Source organism: Chiloscyllium plagiosum, chromosome 23 (genome assembly GCF_004010195.1).
Source record: "Chiloscyllium plagiosum isolate BGI_BamShark_2017 chromosome 23, ASM401019v2, whole genome shotgun sequence".
NCBI classification, from domain to species: domain Eukaryota; kingdom Metazoa; phylum Chordata; class Chondrichthyes; order Orectolobiformes; family Hemiscylliidae; genus Chiloscyllium; species Chiloscyllium plagiosum.
Genome location: NC_057732.1, coordinates 52,089,845 through 52,117,659, shown reverse-complemented (window position 1 = coordinate 52,117,659; position 27,815 = coordinate 52,089,845). Strand labels below are relative to the sequence as shown.

The window sequence follows — 27,815 nt, the reverse complement described above, 5'->3', positions numbered from 1 at the left end:
TGAGCTGATTTTCTTTAATCAATGACTAATGGTCCTGAAATATATGTTCTGTTTCAGGAGGGAGCTCTAATGCAGCCAGCTCAAGCGATATGTGGAATGCTTCTGAACCAGTCTGTACAGTTCAGTTGTGATGTGTGGACAGCTGTTTTTCTAATGCAACACAAAACCTTGTAGTGGTTGGATCAAAGACAGTCCTTTACTCATTCATTTTTTTCCTTGTGTGTATTTCTCTTTCCCTCATTGGTGCATCTCAAAACACCAACAAAATCAGCTGTTAAGTTCTTTGCAAATCTTCCATTTATTTAACATTCAAAGTTAACTATTTTTCTTACAAATTGATGCTTTATGTTCTTATGAATCTGTGTTTTGTGTTCGTAATAACCATTCTGTGCTGCTGTCAAAAGTATTGTAAAGAATTTGCTATTGGAACATTATAAAACATGGACAGAATTACTTCTATAATTTAACAACTAACACCAAAATGTATCATTAGAAAATTATACAGAATACACCAAAGCAACTTTTTTTTTCTGTTTGTTCAATTTGAGTTTAGTATTTAATAGTTTTCTTAAAATAGTCTATTGAGCATAAATTAATCTTGCATGCCACTGTCCAACAGGCAAAAGAAAGCAGGCAGCCTGTTTTGTACTTGGCGTGATTTTTCTTCTACATTGACGTGTGGTACATCACTGTTCATTTGGGTCAAAATCCTGGAACTCACCAATTATTAACTTTGCGGAAAGTACCTGTTGTTACGATCCCAGCTGATCTCAATACTGGACAAGTTGAATGAGGATAAATTCAGTGCAAAACCTCGTTTGTTAGATCTTAAATTTGTTTTCTTTCAAAATGACAGCCAGTTACTGAATACGTTCACAAGAGGCTGCCAGTGTCGTAAACATCTATTAAACCAGAGAAAAAAATTAACTATTATACTAGACAAAGGAAAAGTTGGAAAAGTTTCAGTATAGACATCAGAAAAAAATTCAACTTCATACCATCTCTTTTATCCCAATGATATCTTTACAAATACTCAAAGTTCAGTAAACAGTCAACATTATCTTCACACTAAAGCTCCCTTGTTAGACTCAGAGTGGGACATCCACAATCTGTTTCTTTTCAGTGACTTTCTGTGCACTCACCCAAAATAAACTGCAAATTAAATCTGTTATTACTTTTAGCTCAGAACAAACCCATATGAGTTCCTCAAATTCTGATGTCCAGCTACCTTGGCTCTACTCTGCGGCATTCCCTTGCCCACACACACACTTCTGAACTTCTGGATTGTTCTTTCTCTCTCTCTGTGTCACTGAATTCATGTTGCTAGGCAACAATCCACATTTTTAAAAATACACTGAGCCCCTAACTTTCTCAGCACTCCAATTCAGGTTATAAAACTGAATTAAAATGCATGTAAAAACAAAAAGAACCTCCTCACTGTTCATCCCCAAGCTCACAAATGATACTCTAAACATGACTAACCACCTTTCTTAACACAAAATATAATTTAAAGTTATGTACTTATCACTGTACATTGTCAATTCTTAAAGGTACAAGTGTGTAGCCCATCACCACATTCTCAAATATATGTCAGAATGGGTAGTCAATACTGGCCTTTCCGGGAATGCTCTCATCTCAGGCAGTAGGCGTTTTTAAAATGAAGGCAAGTTTATCCCCCAAACCTGATGGCATAATAATTCAGGGTGATTCTTTCAGGCTAGTATAAAGTTATTTTACTTGTCTTGTTTGTACCTTGCTCAGTAGATTCAAATTGAGGTATCTGTGATGAATGTGAATTTTTAATAGTAAACCAGTATTATGCATTTCCGACTAATTTCCAAATAGTACTTAAACCAGCTCCTCTTAATTATCATCACTAAAAACAAATGGGTACATTTCTCCAAAGGTGCTGACCATGTTTTCAAATGCTCAAACACTAATTATGATGAAAAAGCAGTTAAACGAAGTCCTTGCTTTACACAAGTTGATATTACTCGCTTATTATTCAGGAATAAACTATCAATTACATTATTTCTGAATTAAATTATTGTATAATGGTATTTTTTGGAAGCTAATTACTAAATCATTAGATTTTTAAAACTGATTCCTTTTTAAAATAATTTTATAAGATCACTGGAAAATGTAAATAATTTTGATTTTTATTAGAAATTGTGAAATTGTTTGAACTGGAGTAAAAATTATTGTAATATATTGTCACAGTTTTAATTTGTAATACTTGTAGCATTTTTATTGTAAAGATGAATATAATTGTTAAGAGATAATGTTGTGTCACCTTAAAGAACTACTCTTGCCTAAAAAAAATTACCATGATATATAATATGCTTTATTAACCTCTTTAACAAATTTTACTTATTTTAATGCTCTACAGATGCTGATGTTGAACTTGGTGTAATATGGTGACTCTCCCAGTGGTCTAACAGTTGAACACTGTTCGCTATACCAAACAGTAACACCAATAAAAATATGAATCTTTTAAATGATGCTACAGCTTTGCAGTAGCTTTGACTCTATTGGCCTCTGGCCTTTGGGAAGGACACTGTATTCACTGGAACACAGCAAATCAGTTGGATTTGGTATTGGTCCATTCTTCGGAAATAACAAGATGGCCTTTAAAGTGCCAAGAAGCTGTAATCTTTTTTAATGTTTTATACTTTTTCTTCCCCTGCATCACACTCATTCTTACTATTTAATGACAAAAATTAGGTTGCCTGGTAACACTGGCCTCGCTGATTACTAATGGGTCGTACACTTCCAAACAGGAACACTGCCCATATTTGTTCTCTCTGCTCACCCCCTTGCCTGGAATTCTAGTTTATGGCACAGAAGGATGCAATTCGTCCCTTTGAGTCAATGTTGGCTCTTTTACGTGAGCATTCCGAAGCTGATCTTATGCCTCCTTGTCATAGTCTGTACTTAGAAATATATTAAATTTCCTTTAAAATGATATCTTATTCAACCAGTAATATTAGAAAAATATTCTCTGGTTTAACCATCTGGTGTGTAAAGGATTTCTGGATTCTCTTCTCACTTTTTTAGCTTTGAATTGAATGACAACTTGCAATGGCTCCCAAACAACATGCATTCATACAGTGTTTTTGAAATGCCTCACAGAAGAGTAGTCAGATAAGATAAAGAGTTCAGGATTTGGTTAAATTTATGGAAGGTGGAAACTAGAGTTTGCCCAGTTGAACATTGGAATAAAGAAGTCCCATCACTAACAAAGCATGAATTAGATTTTCAGCAGAATATCAAGAAGAAATTGTTTTTTCCATACTTCCTCTGTTAAAGACATTCAGAATTTTAAAAGATGGCAAATCAAATCTTCTCTGCTCCAGTGGAAGTGGTGTTAATATCTCTAGTCATGATTCATAACCATTGTTTCTTATCCCAAGCACTATCGAGATGGATCTATGTTGAACATCTTGTATGAGATCAGTGTTCTTTGTGCAATGTGAATCCTATAGGTTCAAATAGGTGGAGAGATGGTGGCTTAGTGATAATATTATTGGACTGGATAGAGACACAGAGACCCAAGAATTTTCTGATGACATGGCTAAAATCACACAACACTAGGTTATAATCCAACAGGTTTAATTGGAAGCACACTACCTTTCGGAGCGCTGCTCCAAAAGCTAGTTTGCTTCCAATTAAACCTGTTGTCTATAACCTGGTGTTGTGTGATGTTTAACTTTGTACACCCCAGTCCAACACCGGCATCTCCAAATCCTGATGACATGGGTTAGAATCCCACTGAGGCAAATCTTGAAATTTTAACTTAATAAAAATTTTAAAAAGCTAATCTAATGGTAATCATGCAATGATTGTCAATATAACAAACCTATCTGGTTCACTACTATGAAGGAGGGAATTCAGCCGTGCTTACTTGGGCTAGCCTACATGTGACTCCAGACCAACCATGGTTGTAAAAATGGCCTTCATACATGAAATGGTCCATGTACAAACAAGTTGTAAGTCTATAAGGAAAGTTGGTAGAATTGAGAGGTCCCTAACATTATTTGTTATATATGGCACAACTATTACAATTAACGTTAGGTCCTTTTACTGGTTGGAGATTCCTGGCCTACCAAAATCAAAAATCTTTGGTTATCTTATCTTATGGGTTAGCAAAATGTCTCCACGTGTATAACAAATTTGCTTCAGGAGTCTCATACAAGACTCAGTCTTTCCAAGATAAGAGGACTACTCTGCACTTTGTGCCTAATTGTTTTTGATGAATCCTCCAAAGCATATCATTCTGCAATGACCAGTTGAGTATCAAAAGCCAGTAAATCTTCAATGATAATGAAGTGCTGTTTGTATTCAAAGTAAGTGTTTTCAATGTGGTCTATAAACTGAGAAAGCACTTGGTTCTTCCCTGATGAGGTGACACCTGTTTGGCAAGGCAGCCAAGATAATGTTGATGCCTGGGCACACAAGTATAGATTGGCCCCAGAATCACTGACATCAAATCTGAGTACATCAACTATGACTCTAGAAAGAGCATCTACCAATGTCAGATACTTCCCTGTGACGTATTGAGTCTTATATGACATACTGAGTCTTATATGACATACTCATAAATCTGAGATAACAAAAATACCTCCTTGTGTATAATGGTTTTAACTTTTCCTCATCCAGTAGGGTGACCAAAGATTTATGATTGGTCTCAATCATGACTTTGAGGCACAAAACGCCACCAAAAATATTTTTACAGGCCCATATAACTGCTATAGCCTCTTTCTTGATGGCTAACCAGGTTTCCACATTCAACATGTAGATTCTGGCTATCCCTGAACAAGAACCACCTCACTACCTGTGGCTGAGGCATCCATTGCAATAATTGTGGGAAGACAGTGATGGAAGTCAGCATGTCACTAACATTCTGATAGCTCATCTGTTATTATTGCAGCTCAATACTAAGCTTGTGACTTCCTTAAAAAAATTTTCAAGGGTTCCATAATAGAGTCAAGACATGGTTACAAACTTCGCCAAAAGACTGACCATGCTCAGACACCACTGAAGATTTTGGAGCTGGAAGTCTTTGACTGTTTTAGTTTTCTGTGGATCAGCCTCCGTCCTATCCTTATTTACAATGTGACCAAAGGAACCAATGGAATCCCTAGAAAGTTCAGAATTATCATTCAGCATAAGGCTTCTTGTAAATGTTTCAGAACATTGTGCACATTCCAGTCATGGAACTGAGTAGTTTGAGCATGTATGAGGATATCATCCATGTGGCATATGTCACCATTTAACCTTTGTACAATGTTGGGCATAGTACATTAGAAAACTATAATACCAAAGGACGGTCCATTAAAACAGTATTGACCAAAAGGGGTAATGATAGTGTGTGAGGAGTCCAGATATCTCAATGAGAAGGTCCTGCCAAAACTCACTGTTGGCATCCAGCTTTGTAAATATTCTTCTGATGGGAAGCATAGCCAACTTATCAAACTTTGACAAAGGTTTTTTTTTTAGTAACTTTGTGTGAAATCCACACAAATTCAAATGGAATCACTGGGCTTGGGAACTGTGACCATACCTGAGCAACATTATGTAAGTTTAGTCACAGGGGAATAACACCCATATTGACCATGTCCTTTACTTTTTTCTGTTAGTAGATGAGAGATTTTCCTAGATGTAAAGAGACGTGTGATATGATGTCAGCTTTCAAAGCAACTTTGTAAGGGGCTTCACATTTTCCCAATCTTTAAAATAATTTGGAAAACTAGCGCTCGAAGATATTGTTCACCATTTGTGTAAAATGCCTTCTTACACAATGGAAAAGATTGCTGGTAACTGATTATGTATACTTTCTCCTCATATATGTGATCTTTGAATAACAGTATAACATGTGGCTGAATAGGTATGGCTTTCTTCCCCTGGAGTGTTAGTGGGTGAGGGATGACCTTCTATAAGTTTATAAAATCATAAAGAGCAGGGATAGGGTTAATAGCCAAGCGTTTTTCCTAAGATGGAGGAGTCCAAAACTAGAGGGTATTGCTTTAAGGTGAGATGGGAAAGATTTAAAAAGGGACCTGAGGCAAACCTTTTTCATGCAAAGGGTGGTGCAAGTATGGAAGGTGCTGGAGGAAGTCATGGATTTGACTACAATTACAACATATAAAAGACATATGAGGGCCAAATGGTAGCAGATGGAAGTGGGTCAGATCGGGGTGTCTGGTTGGTGTGGAGAAGTTGGACTGAAGTGTCTGTTTCTGTGTTGTATCACTCTAATTTCTTAATTATAGATTAAGTACCTCAGCTGCACACAGTTTTAAATATATGTGGTTAAATGTTCACCTTAGCTAACTGTGGACTAATATCTGAGATAACTATAACATTGGTGCCCATATCCAGCTTAAATTTGGTTGCATGAATTTTTAAGGAAATTACTTCTTACAAGTTTACATTAGATGGCTGGTTAATTTGTCATAGGCCAGGTATTATTGGTTTTCCATAACTAGTTGTTCTTCATATAAAGATACAGGTATTTGCTGTTGTTCCAGGTTCTATTCCAAAGCATGAATATACCTTCTGGCTTGAAAACAATGTGGTCTGTTGCTTGGTATGTTCTTTAGATTAAGACATCTTCAAGACATCTTTACGTACAAGGACTACATTGTTGAAGTAAAGCTAGATTGTTTTCTCTTCAGTGATGTGGTATTTTAGAACTACACCTGTGACAAAATATTGAAGCATTAAACTGTTTAGGATTTCACATTGAAGTTTTCACATGGTTTTAAGTTGAGAGGTCTGTATCCCCTGGTCAAATGCTCTATGTGCTGGAAGTAGTAAACATTCCCTGTATAGTGTTCTGCATTAAATTGAATTTTTGCTCTAAAAATTTGAGACACTTTATCCACTGCTGTTTAAAGTGGTTATCATAGTTAGGTCCTCTTTTGATTGAAGTTCAGTAACTGATTTATTTAAAAGACCAATGACTATTCTCTTGCCAATGAACTCATTGTAAGTTTACATAGTTATACAGTTCAGATCGTAAATACAGGTTATTAATGAAATGATCTATAGATTCTGCTGGGAGTTGGTATCGACTATTGAAGTATGATTTTACCCATATCTTATTTGTTCTTGAAATGAAATGTTTGTTGGAGGAATTCCCAGAGTCTGATTGTTGCCTGGCTAACCTAACCCTTATCTGCAGAGAGACCAGACAAAAATCCAGTGTGTTTAGAAAGACTTTTGTTACTCACGATAGCAAGGGACTTCAGAGTATCTAAACATGACACGCTGAATACCACAGACAAAGGATTACAGAAGCACTTATAGTCTTGGATTCAGTTATGTTGACTTAATTATTTTTGACCAGAGTCTTCTTTATTCTTGAAGTGAAACGTTACTCAAAACTTGTAATGAGGTTGTCAAATGTATCTTGTTTCTCACTGTATCCACATAACTGATGTAGTTATGTACGTAGTAATGTGCTAACCTGTTCAGCATTTGGTTTAGTGTCAAACATTGAATCTGTTCAAAATCAGAGGAATGATGCTTTCCACATTAGCCAGTTTTGCTGTACTATCAAATGAGTTTTGAAAAGATTTGTAGCTCAGGTTGAGGTTCTGGATGTGAGTTTGCTCACTGAGCTCGAAGGTTTGGTTTCAAACGTTTCATCACTATACTACGTAACATCATCAGTGAGCCTCCAGTGAAGCATTGGTGGTATGTCCTGCTTTCTGCTTATGTGTTTAGGTCTCTTTGGATTGGCAATGTCATTTCCAGTTCTTTTTCTCAGAGAATGGTAGATGGGGTCCAAATCGATGTGTTTGTTGATAGAGTTCCAATTGAAATGCTATGCTTCTAGGAATTCTTCTGCATGTCTCTATTTGGCTTGTCCGAGGATGGATGTGTTGTCCCTGTCAAAGTGGTGTCCTTCCTCATCTGTATGTAAGGATACTAGTGATAGTGGGTCTGTCTTTTTGTGGCTCGTTGATGTTTATGTATCCTGGTGGCTAGTTGTCTGCCTATTTGTCCAAAGTAGTGTTTATTATAGTTCCTGTAAGGTATTTTGTAAATGACGTTGGTTTTGCTTGTTGTCTGTATAGGGTCTTTTAAGTTAATGAGCTGCTGTTTTCGTGTGTTAGTGGGTTTGTGGGCTACCATGATGCCAAAGGGTCTGAATAGCCTGGCAGTCATTTCAGAGATGTCTTTGATGTAGAGTAAAGTGGCTAAGGTTTTGGGCGCATTTTGTCTGCTTGTTTGGGTTTGTTGCTGAGAATTTGGCAGACTATTTATTGGGTATCCGTTCTTCTTGAATACGCTATATAGGTGATTTTCATCTCCTCTGCGTAGTTCCTCAGTGCTGCAGTGTGTGGTGGCTCGTTGAAATAATGTTTGAATGCAGCTTCTTTTGTGGGCGTTGGGATGGTTGCTTCTGTAGTTCAGTATTTGGTCCATATGTGTTGTTTCCTGTAGACGTGGGTTTGAAGTTCCCCATTAACTGTTTGCTCTACTCTGACATCTAGGAATGGCAGTTTGTTGTTGTTTTCCAGTTGTGAATTTTATGCCAGTAAGGATGTTATTGATGGTCTTGAAGGTTTCCTCTAATTTGTTTCATTTAATGATGATAAAGATATCATCCTTAGATGACCCAAAGTTTGGGTTGGACGGTTGGGAGAGCTGTATGTTTGAGTGTCTGCATTACTGCTTCTGCTAGAAACCCTGATATTAGTGATCCCATGGGTGTTCCGTTGATTTGCTTGTAGGTCTTGTTATTGAAATTGAAGTGGGTGGTGAGGCATAAGTCCACTAGCTTGACAAGGTTATTTTTGTTGATGAAGTTGGTGCCTGGTGTGTGTGTCTTTGGTTCTTCTAATAGTGTAGTCAGTATTTCTTTGGCCAGGTTGATGTTGATGGATGTGAACAGGGCTGTAATGCCAAAGGAGATTATTATTGCATCGTCTTCTATCTTGGTGTCTTTGATGGTGTTCAGGAATTCTTGGGTGGAGTGAGTCCTGTCCCAAGTGTTTTAGTCTTTTGTGGACATCACATCCATCCTAAGACAAGCCAAACAGAGACATGCACAGGAAATCCTAGAAGCACGGCCTTCCAACTGCAACTCTATCAACGTTGACTTGGACCCCATCTACCATCCTCGGAGAAAAAAACTGGAGGTGACATCACCGCCCCAAAGAAACCTAAACATATAAACACAAAGCAGGACATAACACCATTGCTTCACTGGAGGCTCACTGATTATGTTACCTAGTAAGGTGACAAAACAGCTGAAACTGAACCTTCCAGCTCAACGAGCAAACTCACATCCATATCAAATGAATCTGATAATCTGAATTTCTTTGGTGGAAAGATTGATATCAGTGAATTTTGATGCATTGGCTAATTTTTTTTTAAATTTGGATAATGATTGTGAGGATTTTGTTTGCCTTGTACAACATTCATTTTGTTGACTTCTTGTAGTCATTATTGATTAAAGTTATTGAATTTTTGTTAAGTCGTCATTTATTAACAAGGTGTCCAATGGTGCTTTGAGTTTCAAAACTAGGAAACCACTGCTCCATTTTAGTCTGTTTGATAAGTGCACACGGTTTCCTGGAATTACTTTTTAATTTTATCCTTTCAAAGAAGAGACCTGTTTTACATGTCAAACTAAAATATTTACACGAATAGGTGGCTGTAAATTCTGTTACACCCTGTAAGTCCTACTTCATGTAGTTAGGAATAAGGGATCCACAATTTTCCAGATGAAATAACATTGAAAATATTTTGAGAGCCTCGCTACTTAATTTAAACTATTGTTTAGATTTGCACTTAGCTTTAGTTTCTTAAATAGTTTTGAGATATTACTAAATTACCAAGGCACGGTGGCTCAGTCGTCAGCATTACTGTCTGACATCATTAGGGACCCGGGTTAAATTCCAGCCTTGGGCAGTAGTCACAGGTGAGGTGCCAGAAAACTGGAGGTTGGCTAACGTGGTACCACTATTTTAAAAAGGTGGTAAGGACAAGCCAGGGAACTATAGACTGGTGAGCTTGATGTCGGTGGTGGACAAGTTGTTGGAGGGAATCCTGAGGGACAGCAAGTACTTGGAAAAGCAAGTACTGGTTAGGGATAATCAACATGGCCTTTGCATGGGAAATAATGTCTCACGAATTTGATTGAGTTTTTTGAAGAAGTAACAAAGGGGATTGATGAGGGCAGATCAGGTGTGATCTATATGGACTTCAGTAAGGCATTTGACAAGGTTCCCCATGGGAAACTGGTTAGCAAGGTGAGATCTCATGAAATACAAGGATAATTAGCCATTTAGATACAGAACTGGCTTGAAGGTAGAAGGCAGAAGGTGATGGTGGTGGAGGGCTGTTTTTCAGACTGGAGGCCTGTGACCAGTGGAGTGGCACAAGGATTGGTGCTGGGTCCATTAATTTTCATCGTTTATATAAATGATTTGATGTGAACATAGGGTGTATAGTTAGTAAGTTTGCAGATGACACCAAAAGTGGACAATGAAGGTTATCTCATGTTACAATGGGATCTTGATCAGATGGGCCAATGGGCAGAGAAGTGGCAGATGGAGTTTAATTTAGACAAATGTGAGGTGCTGCATTTTGGGAAAATCTTAATAGGACTTATACACTTAATGGTAAGGTCCTGTGGAGTGTTGCTGAACAAAGAGACCATTGAGTGCAGGTTCATAGCTCTTTGAAAGTAGAGGCGCAAGTAGATAGGATAGTGAAGGAGTTTGGTATGCTTTCCTTTATTAATCAGAGTATTGAGTACAGGAGTTGGGAGGTCATATTGTGGCTGTACAGGATATTGGTTAGGCCACTTTTGGAATATTGCGTGCAATTCTGATCTTCCTATCGGAAGGATGATGTGAACTTGAAAGGGTTCAGAAAAGATTTACAAGGATGTTGCCAGGGTTGGGGGATTTGAGCTATAGGGAGAGGCTGAACAGGCTAGGGCTTTTTCCCTGGAGCGTCAGAAGCTGAAGGGTAACCTTATAGAGGTTTATAAAATCATGAGGAGCATGGATAGGGTAAATAGACAAGGTCTTTTCCCTGGGGTCGGGGGCTCCTGAACTAGAGGGCATAGGTTTAGGGTGAGAGGGGAAAGATATAAAAGAGATCTAAGGGGCAACTTTTTCACACAGAGGGTGGTGAGTGTGTGGAATGGGCTGCCAGAAATAGTGGTGGAGGCTGATACAATTATAACATTTAAAAGGCATCTGGATGGGTATGTGAATAGGAAGGGTTTGGAGGGATATGGGCTGGGTGCTGGTAGGTGGGACATCTGGTCAGCATGGATGAGTTGGACCAAAGGATCTGTTTTCGTGCTGTACATCTCTATGACAGTTTTGCTTTGACAAGAGCTACATATTGTGTTCTGCATAACTCTACAGCAGCTGCAAGTGTGAATATCAACACTACAGTCAATAGTCATACATCACATACAAGTTTACATTCAGACAAAATGTTTTTTGCAGTGCAGATGCAAACTGTGCAACACAGTTTGGAAGTGATCTTGTCACCACCAGCTGCTTAAAAACAATAGTTAGGTGCCAAGTAAAATGGTGTTTTCTGAAAGAACCATCTGGGAACATTTTAACTTAAACTTTGCAAAGGGCTACAGTAGCTTTTAGATCCAAATAGTGTAAGATTTCATCACACAAGTGGATTCTACTTCCTACTTAAATCGAAAAAATTTATAGAGTCAAAGCTTACTGCACAATTCAAAATGCAAACATTTATCAATAACTACATAAGTTTGCATGACAACACCCCAAGTTCACAATATCTACTTTGATCGTTTCTCCTTACTTAATTTTACTCCCTCCAGGATATTGAAGGTTATAATGCAAAGTAGATGAATTTATAAAAACAAACAATATTTAAGGTTGATCTTTGATGGGTAATTCTTCCCCCCACCTCATACTGTTTCCTAATTGTTAATAATGGGGTGTGATGAGAGTCAAAGAAAGAACATTGGTTTTGTGCCAGATTGGTTCTGTTCTCACATGAAGCCAATCTCAGGAGTGCTATATCAGGAGCTGCTAAGGGATAGCTAGAAAGAAAACAGCTTGAACTGTTCTGGTCAAAACTTTAGAGCATCAAAAGCAAAAAAAAGTCATATGACGAAATTCACTTAAATATTTTGTCAGTAATGATTCAATCCAAAACAATGGAATAAATAATCAATAATTATTTCATACTCTTAACCAATTTGAGGCACATTAACAATGAACTTAATTTGTACAAGTAATAAACTGCAGTGTAGGAAATCTTGAGGAAAGACCTGAAAACATGAACTCTTTCTCTTGCCACAGGTACAAACCAATCTGCCAAGTATGTTCAGCATTTTCTATTGTTTGATCTAAATTCATAGTTTCAAAGCAATAACTTTTAATGTGCTTTTCTGGGGCGCTGGAAACAGGTAATCAGTGGAGATCAATGAGGGAGAGAACGTGCGCTTTATGTTTTGACTTAAATGTTGGCTACAGACCTCTGGATGAGTTAGTGTTGTGAAACAGGAGTTAGCAAAGCATGGGTGAAGAACATTGCAACCCTGGTGTCTAAGTTTACTCAAATGTTTGGTTAAGTTTGGTGACTGGTTGGGGGGAGAGAATTGGAATTGGTGCATGTGGCATGACTAAGTGGGAGAAATAAACAATAGAGGGAAACATTCCATTGATTTAAATATGTCACTAACCACATCACAATGAAAGATTTCCCACTCAATTGTGACAAGAGTAAGGCTTACTCTGCTTCCTATTTATACTTTTAAAATAGGAAAAAACTCACTAGATGGACCCTTGTATAAATTTTATAACTGAAAGATTGGATAAGAACAGAATACCTCAGTATTATGTTTGATTATATGATCCATCTTTGCATAGGCTCGATATTAAATCTGCTACACGGAGAGATCAATGCTGAAGTCATGCAGTCCATTTACTCAATAAATGAAAGGGGAACCTTGCAAAGAAATACTCCTCTCATAAAACAAAATGAATCTTCGTTCAAGGTTCTTTCAAGTTATTTGTGTGTGTTTCAAAAAAATTAATGACTGCAGATTGATTTCTACCTTAAAACAGAATAAACATGTATCAATTATTTATCTCTGGGAATTTGTTTAATTTTCCATGTATATACTTAAACACTACAGGTACAGACATACCAAACAGACCATTAAAGGTGATATTTGTTAACAAAACATTCCCATTTCACAAACTGAAAACTTCAAAATGGAAAAGCTGTTCCATTATACTGCAGGATATTGCAAAAGTATTAAATTATCCTTATATTTTTGAAACAGTATCAATTTATCTCAGAGCATGAAGTTACCATTCCCAGCTCGATACTATAGAGCCACAAAGTCAGTACAACACAGGAGGAGGTCATTCTGCTTTTCAAGGAATTGCCCATGCTCTGCGCAGCAATACCTCCATTTCTCCGCTCTATTCCTGTTGCAAGTTTATTTCAGTTTAAGTGCTCATCCAGTTTCCTTTGAATTTATTAATCATCATTACCTACCTGAGGTGATGGAAGCAATGTGTTTGAGAGAAAAACCTTTAAGAAAATTTTTGCAAGAGGGCAATGGATTCATGTTGAATTCAAAAACCAAATAATTTGTGCAGTCACCTTTTCTCTCCCCAAGCAAAGAAACAGTCAATTATCTTTTGATAAAAACAGAGGTCAATGACTCTTAAGTGTGATCAATAATGATCATATTGAGGTTCACAACACTGCTGCTGAATTAAACAACAGAAGCCTTTGCCCATTTGCATCAATAGGAAAGTGGCAAGTGAAAGGAACAAGTGAAAGCATTGATCATTTAACCTATCTTCCAACATCTCTCAAATCAGGAAGGGGTATAGTTTTGAAAGATGACTGTGATATTTGCAAGTAAAAAATATTTTGATGGAAAATAGCGACTTAATTAGTATCAATCATGTGTCTATAACAGCCTGGTCTTAAATATTTATTCTATACAAACAGGACAAAAGCAGGAAACAAAAAAAAAAGTAGTAAACAAGGTCAGTAAAAACATTACAGCTCCATTTGTGCGTATTGAATTGCTGCTATTCAAAAACTGAATCAGGTCAGATCAAGAATTTTAGTCTAACATTAACCTAGTTTTTCTTTCAAATGATATTTGACCTGTTCTCCTCCTTCAGCATGACTTTTCCTTTCAGAATACTATCTTTTATGTTTTACGGAGTCCTTTTGAACATTCCTGCTTCTGGATAGGACACAGCATTGAAGAATCTGCAGGTAAACATTCTTAGTGGAAAGGGGAAGGTAGCTATTTACCCATTTCACTAAGAGCACAGTGGTATATCTCCCAGTACATAAAATAATTAATCAAAGTCTTACCAATTCATCCAAACACATCCAGCACACCAATAAAATATCTCATTTATCTCGAGGTCATTTAGGTCCAAGTCTTGTAGACCTTATATCAACTTGCAGTTATATTCCATCTTTAACAAGGTAAAGTATTCAAAAACACATCAGAAGATTATCAAAGTTGACATCATAAGACACTTCGGTTTTAAACGTGTCTTAAAAGGAGATAGTAAGGGAATTCCACATGTCAGGGCTCAAGCAGCTGAAGGCACAGCCACTAATGGTTAAGCAACTAAGAACTGCGGGTGTCCAAGAAATCAACATTGAAAGAGTAGATGAGGCTGGAAGTAGTCAGAGGTACATAGGTGTAGCCAGTGAGGAATTCTAATTCAACAATGAGGAATTTAAAAATTGAAAATTCTAGATTGGCAGCCAATGCAAGTCACTTGAACCAATACATTTTTAAAAATTCATTCACAGGATGGGGGCATTGCTGACTTGGCCAGTATTTATTGCCCTTCTGTATTTATTGAACTTGAGGTGGTGAACTGCCTTCAAGAATAGGGTTCAGGTTCACTGAGATAAGTATTCTTTTGGGTTCTAAGATTTTGACCCAGTGACACTGAAGAGTAGTAATATTTCTAAACCAGGATGGAGAAAAGCTTCAACCAAACTTGCAGGTGGTAGCAATCCCATGTGTTTGTTACCCTTGTTCTTCTAGGAAAAAATGGTCATGGGTTTGGAAGGTGTCGTGCATAGACCTTTGCTCAATTCCTGCAGGGCATCTTGTGAATGTTATACACTTCCGTGACTGAGCGTCAGTAGTGGAAAGAATAAACCTTTTGTACAGCTAGAGCCAAGCAAGCTGGCTTTATCCTGAACAAACAAGTTTCTTCGATTTCCTCAATCCATCTGCTGCTGCAACCCAACATGATTACAATGGTCGCCCAGCTGCTCCCAACTTCCACACATTCCAAACTTCTACCTACATTTCAACTCATTTCAAATTTATTCAACACTCCAATCGACCTTCACTAATTCCCCCTTTAATGATGTTGATTTTAAATCCTCATCTGATTTTTACATGTTTCCATGTGCTCGCCTCTTCTGCATCTACATTGCCTCTTCCAGCCTAATAATCTGCCACCATTGAAGAATCATGTTGTAGTCAAAACTAATTTTTCTATCCACATACAGCCAGATCTGAATTTCCCTAGCACTGCTTTTCCTGAAGAAGGGCTTATGCCCGAAACGTCGATTCTCCTGTTCCCTGGATGCTGCCTGACCTGCTGCGCTTTTCCAGCAACACATTTCCAGCTCTGCTTTTCAATCTGCCATGTATTTATTCCTCCAGTGCTAGTTTTTCATACACCTGCAATTTTAAAAATCTCCATTAGTAATTCCATCTTCAGTAGTGTCAGTCTGAAGCTACATTCCCTCTTGAAACCATCATCTCTTCGATGTTCCTAAAATCCTATCGCTGATCAAACTACTGATCATCTGTCACAATTTTACTTCAATAGAGTTTTGTTTTAGTAGAATAAAATCTCAAATAAGAACAGTCCTGGAGAAACTCTGATTTAAAGAGAGCAATACAGTCAATGTTTTGAGTCATATATTCCAGTCACACAATCAAAACGTGTAACTTCTCTCTCCACACATGCTACCAGACCTGTTGAGTTTCTCCAGCATTTTTCAGATTTCCCGTATCCATAGCATTTTGCTTTTAGTGTCAAAAAATGTATCTTACTGATACAACTCAGGAAGCACCATAGAATGTTTTACAACATTAAATGCACCAAGTAAAAAGCAATTGTCTTTAATGCAAAAAAACACTTCAACACAAGGTTATATGTAGACAAAAATATTTTCATACATATTTGACTTCATTGGACAAATACATCGTTTGAAATTAGTTGAATTAAACCAAACTAAAAATGTATTTAATTGTTTCTACGTTATACATGTCATACAATAATCAGTACTAATTAAACCACAAAGGGAAATACAAACATTATTTGCCCTTGAACAAGGCAGGTGCATGTGCATTTGGGGAATTTCTCTATAGTATATAACAAGGGTTGACACACTTCAGTTAAGAATAATGAAGTGGAACACAAAACTCAACAGTTTAATCTACTAATAATGGGCCTATTGCCGCCTTTTTGCGTGCTGGGGGTTTGAGGTTGTGGAAGCTTTTAATCTTTTCTCTTGAAAAAAAAGTCGTGTGCCGACAAGAAATCATTTCCTCCGCAGATACGGAGGGACGTTCCCTTTAAAAGTGCAGGCACCGTCTCTCGCGGAGTTGCTCGAAAGAAAGGTCGCATCTAACTGCCACACGGGACAAAAAGCACATCGGATATGGTTTTAGATTGAAAATGAGAGAGAGTGCAAGGCTACCATTCGCCACAGACCACCATTTACCTGAGTATAAGAAAAAGAGAATCGCTTTCAACTGAACTCCGCCAATCCCTTTAATTTTTTTTCGCCGTGACTTCTTAAAGGGGACGGCAATAAAGGCGCCATTTGGCCCACTTCGGGATAAGCGTCGTCGTGCCCTCCGAAAATAAAATGAGACCCTTGCACACCACACGCTTCATTGGCAACAATTCCTTGCAAAAAGATAGAAACGTAAGAGTGGAAAAAGAGAATTGTTTCGGGTGGGCACAACTCGCAGCAGCAAAACCTACGCTCCTCTCTAGTCGGCGTCCCGGCGCCGAATGAGTTTGTTCTCTGAAAGGCGTGCGGACTAACAGGCGCGTGATAGGGGGGAGGGGGCAAGACGTGCGAGCTCGCGCCGTCCACCAAGGAATCCTCGTTCGCCTACCTCGCGCGCGCGAGCATGGAGATGCCGGCCACCGTCAACCACGTCTGCGCAATAACTCCCAACACTCAGTGGACGGCTCCTGATTTTTTTTCACTGCTACGCTTGCGCATTCCCCTCGCTGTCGGGGAGTAAGAGGGATAGCGCCTGCGCATAGGCTCTACGGCGTTTACCTTCTCGGCTAAACGGCCGGCCGCCGGCTCTGCACGCATGCGCACAGTCTCCGTCGGGCGGGCGGCGGCGGAAAATGGCACTCCGCGGATTCGCAAAGGACCAGTTTAGGTGTTGGGAGGCGACCGGCGCTCTGCGCGTGCGCTTCGGTTCCCGTTTCCCCTCACTCGGCGGAGCGCGCGTTTGGTGCACGCGATCCTCCCCGCGCGTGGGATTGTGGGTGCTCGGGTTGCCCGCCGAGGCGCGCGCGTGGATCGAAGGTAAGGCACCGACTGGAACCATCGAGGGTTAAAAAATTTAAACCGCGACCGTTAACCAAAAGGGGAAAAAAAAATTTCCTCAGAGCGGCCGGCAAAATATAAAAGAAGCAGCATTTTAACCCTGTAAGAGCCACGGGAGGCTGTTGTTAACCATCTCCATGTCTCTCTCAGCACACAGGTTCGGCGGAGAGCAGGAGGAGGAGGGCGACAGAAGAGACATCTTTTTTAAAGCGTTGAGAGTGAATATATAAAACACACACACACACGTGTACATTTCCTTTTTTTTTAGAAGGTATTTTTTAAACCTCTCTATGCACACCAAACACCTATGAGTTATCGATCATGTCGGTGAGGGAGACGTTCAACCCGGAGAACTATGAGTTGGATAAAAATTTCCGCCTGACCCGCTTTGCCGAGCTGAAGGGGACGGGGTGTAAAGTGCCGCAGGATGTCCTGCTCAAGCTGCTGGAGGCCCTGCAGGAGAATCACTACCAGGAGGACGAGCAGTTCCTGGGGGCGGTCATGCCCCGTTTGGGTGAGCCTGCCTGCAACCTCTTCGGGGATAGCAAGCTTAAAAACCATAGCCTGCGTTGCAACTCGTATTATTTCTATTGCACATTGCACATTCTTTCATCTGCTATCACTACCACCTCGGTTCTGGGCATGCAAAAACAAAAAGTGGGAGTGAAAAGTAAACTTCGGCCGCCCCCGTTTCCCTCTTTCTTTAATGATCACTTCAGCCCCGGTTTTGTGATAAGTGAACTCCAGCTGCTCCCCTCTCCGTGTTTTAACTTCGTTCAACTTTGACTCTGAAAACAAAATCTGGGAATAAAAAATTAACTCGTAACTGTGCCCCCTTCCTCATTTTAATTTATCCCAATTCTGGCTTTATAAAAAAGGGAGTGGAGTGAATTCGTAACTTCTCCCCTTTTCCCTTGTTTTAACTATCATCCGACTTTGCTTTTGCAAATTGAAAAGTGAACTCTAACTGCCCCCTTTACCTTTCTTTAACTATCACCAGCTCTAGCTATTGCAAAAAAAAGGTGAAAAGTTAACTGAACTGCTCCTCCCCCCACCTCTGTTGTTTAAATTTTTCTTTTTACATTTTTCTTTTAAGTTCCAATGTTTTTGCCCTCATTCACCCGTTCTTGCACTTTTCAGATCTTGCACATTTTCAATTAGGTGAGGGCTTTTTAAAAATGGTGATAAAGCCTGGTTTCTCTATTCAACGTGCTTTTTAAGAAGTGGTACACTAGTGAAATTTGTTAACCCTTCAAAACCCTTGTAGCAAATAAGTGCAATGTATATGTTTTGAATAATCCATTCTATGGTACAGTCAATGTTTGAAGTTTGAATTTGTTTTGACAAAGTGATTAAGTGAGACATTTGTTAATCCTTTACATATTTGGCAAGTGAAAATAGTGTGTGATATTAGACATTTCTGTATCACCATTTAATTGTTTAACTGCATATTTACATAGAGAATGAGAGTGTTTACATTGAGAAACAAAGATCTAGAGAGACTTTTAACTTGAACTTTGTTAAAATATCATGAGGTGCAGAAAATAATCAAAAATGTGAGTGGAATGTAGAGGACTTGAATACTGGAGATTAAGAGAAAAATGTTTTTATATTGTGTTTTCATGTCCACAGTCTCCAAGTGCTTTGCAATCAGTGAAGTATGTTTGAAGTGTAGTTAATGTTGTAATGTAGAAAATAGAGCTACTGCCCCCCCAAACATTATATGGTAATGACCGCTTGATCTGGTTTTGTAATGTTGAGTGAGGTATAAACATTGCCCAGGGAACCAGGGAGAACTCCCTTGCTTTTTATGCTGTGCAAAATTTTGGTTTATCTACACCTGAAGTACAGTGTTCTATTCTGGGCAATACTACTTAAGAAGGATATGTTGTCCTTGAAGGGAGATTTACCAGAATGACACCTGGATTTGGACAGGTTAAGACAAAAATACAAAAAAGAGCTTTTATTCCCTGAAATTTGGAAAGTTGAACAGTGATTTAATCTGGGTTTTCAGAATATTAAGGGAATTGATAGCTGGGTAGAAGGTACTTCCACAGATTGAGCAATCCTAAATTATGACTATAAATTTCAGTTGGACCTTTTGAGGATTGAGGTTTAGAGGCACTTCCATATGCAAAGATAGTTGGACATGTGAAACATTCTACTGCAGGCAACAGTTGTTGCAAAATCACTTATTTAAGTTGTTAATCGAAGGGATATGGGCAAATAGTGTGCACAGAGTTAGATCACACAAGCCATGGTCTCATTGAATCCTGGAACATGTTCAAGGAATGAAATGACTTCTTCCTGTTCCGAGAGCAATGATGTCCCTTCACAAAGTTACTTTGCTGGTTGGTACAATTTTAAAATACTGCACATGCTGCAAATTTGAAATAAAGTTTAAAAATACTTAGTATCTGCAGTGAGAGAAGCAAAATTAACATTTCCAGGTTGAAATTCTGAAGTACTTTGTGAACCTGAAACTTTCAATCAGTATTTCCCCACAGATGCCAAACCTGTTGAATGCTTTGAGCATTTTCATTGCTTTGCTAATTGGCTTGATTAAGATTTTGGTATTGGGGAAACTAAATATTCTTGTTCTGTGATTGAAGTAAATAGCGCCAAATGCTGCTGTTTCTTACTCAGTATTGATGTTGAAGAAGCATCAAATACCTGTTGAAATATAACTTCAAGACGTAATCTGTTTGCCATTACCTTTTGTCTGATTCCTTTTTGCTGTTAGACCCTTTTGTATTTTGAGTTTTACTTATTTTGTTTTTAATTGGTAAGATTAATGTGTTTTATGAATTTCCACACACCTGTTGTAAGCCTTTGAAGCTCGATCATTGAAACCTGACCTAAACAGGTCATATGGCACCAAGTTGCCGAGCTTTTCTTTCTTTCAGATAAGTGCAAATTGGCTGATGTGGGTATTTACAATGCTGTAATTAGAAAAAGCTCCCCTGGATCGGCATGGTGCGGCACATGACAAGTCTATCATTGTCTTAGTCAGTTATCTCACATTTTCATTCTCCATCATATAGCAATGCCACTTTGGCCTTATTAACCAACTTAAAAATGATTATCATCCCTTTTTTAAAAAAATTATAATCCACCTATTTCACTTGTCAGACTCTCCAAATGTCCAAGTTGTACCTTTTCATTTTTATCTGGACTTTTCCAAGCTTCCTTCTCATCACAATCCTAACTAATTTGTCTACTGGCAACCTGGGAGGCCTGCCTTCCTTGCTGGACACTACAACAAGAACAAAAACAGAAATTACTGGAGAATACTGATGAAGAGTCGCCAGACTAATTCTGCTTTCTTCTGCTGCCAGGTCTGCAGAGTTTCTCCAGCAATTCCTGTTTTTGTTTTCAATCTCCAACATTTTGTGGTTCTTTGTTTCATTTCACTGCAACAAGAACTTTGTTCTGCTGACGTTATTTGTCTAATATTCTTCCCAAAAGATTCTCTTCCTTTAAACAGCCATTGTCATTTGTGGATGTAGCTGTTGTGCCACCAGCACTGAAACTTTGCTGATATTGCCATTGTCCACACACACACACACACACACACACACACACACACACACACACACACACACAAAAAACCTTGGGCAGTTTTCATCAGGGCACTCAACCACTATGGTTTCAGATTGCACTCCTATCCTTGATGCTGCCACAAAATGTGAAAAGTATTTTGCACCACAATTTTGCATCCAAGGTAATGTTAAAGGTCTTAAGAAATGATTGGAAATATAACAAGTTAGTGTGATCAGTCCATTTTTAGGAAAGGTTCTGTTGAGCTAGAAATGTTGCAACCGTAATGAGAGTGTTTGTTTGATTTAATTTATTGTTGTACATGAACCAAGATTCAGTGAAAAGTGTTGTTTAGCAAAAGAAGTATAGAATAGCAGCAGAAGTGTCCACCTGCTTTGTGGATTGTGAATAAATGAACTGGCAAAAGCTGCAGAAAGTGCCAAAGGCAATCTTGAATTGATTGAAGTTGAAAAATAATTATCTCTTTAAGGCTGGTACAAACAGGGAAGTGTTGGTGAAATTGAATCTCGTATAATTGAGAGTGGAGTGGGAGAAAGCAGTTGATGAACACCGTCTTTGCAAAGCCATGATTTTAAAGAACAAGATTAGTACAGAAAAGTGCAGAAGTAGGATGTCCCTTCTTGGAATTTGTACTTGGCTTGGCCCTAGTGGCTTTTAGAGTAGAAAATCTCCAGATACCAACGAGAAGAATGAATGAAGTGATGCAAGTTTACAGAATGGAAGTTAATGCAAATTAAGAAACTTGGAGGAAATGACATACATAGGAACAGAGGTAGGCTATTCAGCCCCTCAAGCATGTTCTGCCATTCAGTGAGATTATGGCCGATCTGCCTATATCCTAAACCCCTTATACTTGCGCTTTTAAAAGAAAATATCTATTTCACGTTTTAAATTAACAAATGAACCAACATCCACACTCGTTTGCAGAAGTGTTATAAGCGGAGAAAGTGATGTCTGCAGATGCTGGAGATGAGAGATGGAAATGTGTTGCTGGAAAAGCGCAGCAGGTCAGGCAGCATCTAGGGAACAGGAGAATCGACGTTTCGGGCATTAGCCCTTCTTCAGTGTTATAAGCCTCTACCACCTTTTAATTGTAGAAGTGGTTCCTAACATGTCTTCTGAACGGTCTGGCCCTAAACATTCCCAGACTATGGCCCCGAGATCTAGAACCCTGAACCCTGAAAAAGTTCATCTTTATCTACCCTGTCTTTTTCAGCTAATATTTGAATACTTCAATCAGACCACTCTTTAACCTTCTAAATTCTAGGGAAAACCGGCCTTAATCCCAGAGGTCCAGGAATCGGTCCTATATCGGTCACAATAATTGGTGAACATCTGGAATAGATTTCATAATCTAAGGATTTGAGAAGCAGCTTGTCATGACGGTTACTGCCATAAGTAAATCAGCAATAGAGTAGCAGTGACAAAGAATGTGTTCTTCATACATAAAGAATGGCTCAGCATAGGAATACATAGAGATCCAAAGACAAGGATACTCAAGCTTGGCATTGATGTATTTTATGGACCTGAAACATGGATCTTGGCTGTGAAATCTGCTTCTGGAGAAGGATGGAGTTGGTCAGTGGAGAGAACTTGAGCAAGGAAGTGGTTCTGAAGATGGTGAAACATAGACATATGAATTAGGAGCAAAATGGGCCAGTTAGTCCCTTGAACCTGCCCTGTAATTCAATATGATTGTCGCTGATCTGATTGCAAACTTAAATCTGCATTTTTTAAATTCCTGTAAACAACCTGATGAAATTCTAAGATTTCCTGTTTTTAGTAAATAGTTAAAGTACTGTAGCAGTTACAGTGCCTTATGTAATTGGAGTGGTGGACTTGTTAAACATTAATATGGAGCTCTTTGGTATTTAATCTCAATTATAAATGTAGAGTTATGGTAGTTGAGGTAAAACGGAAAAATATTAGTTAAGGGCAAATTGGTAAGTTTGTGTACTCTTGTTTAAATAACTGTAATACAACTGTTTCATTCTATACAAATAATTCAGAAGACTGGATTTTTTTGCGATCCTCCTTGGATCCATTACTTTTGTATCTTGCCTATTGTAACTTTAGTTTTTAGTTTTTCTCTTCCCTCATTAATTTTTCTTTGTTCTCATGGTCTTTGAGATACTATGTATTTGAAATTAAAATTTTAAAGAAGCAAAATGAATTATTAAAAAGCAAGCAACATATTTCAATATAAGATTGCAAATTTATACTAAACCTTGAGAGTGAGTGTGTATTTGCTTTTAAGCTCCACTTACAGAATCCCAGAGTTGTTAAATTAGAGGTGGAGAATATTTGGCCCATTATATCGGTGCCAGCTCTTCAAATAAGCAGTGCACTTAGTTCTGTTCTCCCTGTAACCCTGCACATTGTGCTTTCAGTTAAGTGAAATTCCCTTTTGAATGCTTCACTTGAACCTGCTTCCACTGCATACTCGGGCAGTGCATTACTGACGTTAACCACTCTGTGCATGAAAGAATTTCTTTAAATGTTTCATTGCTTCTTTTGCCAAATTACTTAAAATCTGTGCATTATTGTTCTTTAGACTTTTCATGAGTGAGAACAGTTTCTCCATATCTATTCTGTTCAGGCTGCTCAGAATTTTGAGTCCCCAAATCAGATTTCCTGTCAGCCGCCTTTCCTTGCCTGCATGTTGCCTTACAGATGGAGTAATAAAATCTTATAAATTCAAACTCCACTCTTTTGAGTAGCAATCTCACAAATTAGCCCAAGTTGTTGTTTATCTTTTTAACACCTGCAAGTAACTTTAATTCTTGTATTATCACTGATTTTATGTAGTCACACTATATCATATTCACTCTGTTACATATGGAATGTATTTCACTTGCCATTCCTTGGTATTCTCAAATAAATTACCCAAACTTTGAATTCTCAAATAAATTACCATCCGCTTAACAGAATTGGTTGAATATTATACATTGACCCATCATGGTGAAGTTCCGATATCATAGTGTTGGATTCATTTTGTTATGTTGGTGGAATGAATGAAGACTTGAGGTTAGGCAGGACGACAATGCATGATGTTGCAAAACTCTGGAAGAAAAGTTGACCTTTCTGAAAGAGCATAGTTTGTTTACAATCACTGTTTTCTCTTTCATTTTCTTAACTGTTTACCAATGGGTTTCTTCCATCCTTTTTAGATTTTTAATTCTGTTGCCCTGTATTGACCAACCTCTTCCTCTCTTCATTTGCAAGTTCTCAATTCATGCTTTATTTTCAAATTGATTCCTTTTATAGTTTTATTTCTTGTGTCCTAAGTACAGTATTGCATAACCGTTCTCCCAGTAATACAAGTATCCTTCATTCATATATCCATTCATTAAAAAAAGGAATAGGTTGATGCAAAGTGCGTGACTAAAGTTACATTTGATTTGATTTTTGAAATTGCATTTCTTTTGTACAATTTCATGTAAATGTCATGCAGGGAGGACAAGCAGTAAACTTGAGATTACTGAAGTCTGGTGAACAACCATACTTTTGCATTTGCAGGAATGCAAAATGTGTTTCAGTTTAACATGTCCAAAAAATAGTTTTTTTTAACTGTGGCATTCCTTCAGTGCCTCTTGGATAGAACTTGATCTACAGCCTAACTACTGTAGAACAATCAAAATTAAGGTTGTGTTTGTTTTACAGGTCTAATGTTGTTAGTAGGTTGGTGAAACTGAATTCAAAAATATTTGTTAACTTGTGAAATGATGCTAGAAAATGGTCATGAAACCTGCTGGATTATTTTTAGAGATGGTAACTTTCTGGCCCACACAAGTTACATTCTAGGCATGGTTACTGTTATGATCAGCATACCCAGGGCTGAACGATAAATACTACTTTGGCAATATTGTCCACATTCCAAAAACACACAAAATATAATTTAAAACAAAATACAAACCTGAAATTCAAGGCTGACTGCTCTGGGAAAGAACCATGGTATTCTTCAGGAATTTTTGAGATCATATCTCTGGGATTCGACTAAAATAGTAGTTATAAAGGAAAACTGTATTGCATCATTGGTATCGTTGTTGTGTAAGTGATTGCAAATTTAAATTCTTCGATGCGTTAGTTCAAGAAAATTGGGTCTGTCCATCTAGCTAATTGGTGTTCTCTAGCTGTCAAAATTCAGGTAGGATCTTAAAGCTCCTCTTTCTATGTCTGAAACGTACTACAAGTTGTGTGCTCCAATTGAAGTCCTTCCTGACTACTAGCTCAATCAAATAAAGCTATTCAGCAGTGTTTTGAGTAGTTACTACTATTAATTCGCAATTATGGTTCAGTCAGTCTTAATTGTTCATGAAAATGAATAGGCAATAGATGATCAAAACTTGTTTCAAAATGCATGACTGAAGTTACGTTTGATTTTGTTTTTGGAAATTTTTTTTGTAGAATTTCATGTAAATGTCTGTAGTGAAAGACCAGCAGTAAACATGAGATTGCTGACAAGCCTGATGAAAACCATGCTCTTTAAGCCATAGTCAATTTGTGCTATGTGCCAAATGTTGATTACAGTGATAGTTGCTCAGATTGCAGAACTAAACATTTTGCAACAGAATAAGTATAAGTATTGCTGTTTTTAGTACAAATGAGTATTACCCAAGAATTCCTTCATTCATAAATACGTAGAAAATAGAAGCAGGAGCCGACCATTCAGCCCTTCATGCCTGTTTCACTATTCAGTATGTTCATGGCTGATCATTCAAGTGCCATTTTCCTACTTTCGCCCCATCCTCTTTGATCCTTATAGCCATAAGAACTCTTATCTCCTTGTAAATGTTCAATATTTTGGCCTCAAGTGCTTTCTGTGGCAGAGAATTCCATAGGCTCACCAGATCTCAGTCCTAAATGACGTCCTTGTACCCTTTGATACCTGGTTGTCGACTCCCTAGTCATCAGGAACTTCTTTCCTGCATATAGTCCTATTCAATTCAGTCTTTCTTCATATTGTCAGTCCTGGGATCGGTCAATTAGAGTCCATTCAGATGGAGTCTTCTCCAGAAGGTGGTGATTTTATATTTTTGTTGAAACTAAAAGTCCTAAAATATATTCTTTAAATTTGTCAGAGTTAACTTTCTTTTAACGTTTTTTGTTATCAATAACTTTGAAATATGTTTCAAAGTCATAAATTCTCTCCAAATCAAGAAAAACTCGTGGAATAGTTTTTGCTTTTGGTTCTGGCACCTGTAATCCCCACGTCTGTATGTATTTGAACTAAGCACAGTTGATCCTTTAAGGTGAATATATCTTGAAATATTTAGTCTGACTTTCCTTTTTGACAATAGGACACAAAGCACTAAAGAAAAACTAAGTGACCATTATAAATATTAAAATTTGTGTGCAGATAATCTAATTACAATTTCTTCCTTTTCATGCTTTTTTTTTCTCTTTTTATGAGCCACTTTTGTGCCTGTTTTTTCATGCCTGTTTCTCTCACACTTTCTCCAATCTTGCATAAGGAATCAGAAATGTGCAAGGTTCTGGAGCTGCCACTTCAAATGGGAGTATAACCTTCACATAAGTAGATGCTTTCAGAAGTTGGTTGGGGGGGGGAAACATACAGAGGAAGGAAAATGTTTAGTAGCAATCATTTAAAGCCACTCCATCCATCTATGTAGTGATGTGTGAAGTAAAATGTCAGCATGTATAGAGAAAATGGAAGTTAATTTATGGTTTTTCATTTTGTGGCTTGGAAATGTTTGCTTACACTCTCAGCCACAAAATAAATTATAAGATGGAACCAAACACATGTCAATAAATGGGTGGAAAGCCGTTTTTTTCCAAAATTGAACATTATTCATTTGGCTGTAGGATACCACTTGTATTTGGAATGTGTTGCCATTGACACTGTCCTCCTGAGAGCTGCATAACATTTTTATTTAGTTTTTTAAAAAAATTATGTTGGTCAATTGGAAAGATTTTTCTCTACTTTTTGTTTCTATGGATCAGCTGTATTGAAAATTTAGTTCTGAATTTTAAGTAAGGATATAGATTTAGTTTTCTAATAGGAAGACACTTTGAAAGTGTTAAGTGCAATATTTGTGATTGGCAATCTATAATTTAATAAATTATGCTCTGAAGAGGCCAAATAATGCGGTAAATTCAGGACATTCAGTTAATTGAATCTACTTCAATACTGTGAAGACAACTGGCTAGGAGGCATCGAGTACCATTCTACATGGGAGATAAAAACGTTCTTTAGTTCAGTCAACAATAGATTAGCTTTTCCAACAATTTCTGTCTTTGTAATAATAGTTGTGCTAGATTAGCACTTTCATGTCTATTTGTGAACTGGATTTGAGTGAAAGAAAATAGAAGTGTTGGAAATACTCAGGTCAGGCAGCATATTTGAAGAGGCAAACAGAGTTAACAGGTCCATGAGCTTTCATTAGAATGGACTTGAAAAATTAATTCTGCTTTTCTCTCCACAGTTGCTACTTGACTGCAGAGCAATTCCAGCATTTTTATTTTACTCATTCACGGAACATGGGTCTTGCAGGATGGTGAATGGCTTGTAGGTGGTGTTCCCGTTTGTCTGCGAACCTTGACCTTCTAGATCGAAGTGGTCACTGATTTGGAAGGTGCTGTCTAAGGAGTTTTAGTGACTTTGCACAGTG

General features: G+C 37.9%; 2 protein-coding genes and 1 long non-coding RNA gene across 4 annotated transcripts in view; 2 read left to right on the top strand and 1 right to left on the bottom strand.

Annotated features, from left to right (window-relative positions):
• bend7 (BEN domain containing 7) overlaps window positions 1–2,503 on the top strand; it is a 44,910-nt gene extending 42,407 nt beyond the window's left edge. For both annotated transcript variants that reach the window (XM_043714176.1, XM_043714175.1), the window contains one exon: window positions 58–2,503. In XM_043714176.1, coding sequence (XP_043570111.1) covers window positions 58–131 — 74 coding nt within the window. In that variant the 3' untranslated portion in view covers window positions 132–2,503. The remainder of the gene's footprint in view (window positions 1–57) is intronic.
• On the bottom strand, window positions 820–17,154 carry LOC122561872. The gene is made up of 3 exons (XR_006315133.1): window positions 16,771–17,154; window positions 15,633–15,718; window positions 820–902 (listed from the first exon to the last, which is right to left on the bottom strand). It is a non-coding gene; the product is annotated as an uncharacterized LOC122561872 (long non-coding RNA).
• A 253-nt stretch (window positions 17,155–17,407) lies between these two features.
• sephs1 (selenophosphate synthetase 1) overlaps window positions 17,408–27,815 on the top strand; it is a 56,717-nt gene continuing 46,309 nt past the window's right edge. Inside the window, exons 1-2 of the mRNA XM_043714177.1 lie at window positions 17,408–17,601; window positions 17,773–18,136. Of these exons, the coding sequence (XP_043570112.1) occupies window positions 17,944–18,136 (193 nt within the window). The 5' untranslated portion in view covers window positions 17,408–17,601; window positions 17,773–17,943. The remainder of the gene's footprint in view (window positions 17,602–17,772; window positions 18,137–27,815) is intronic.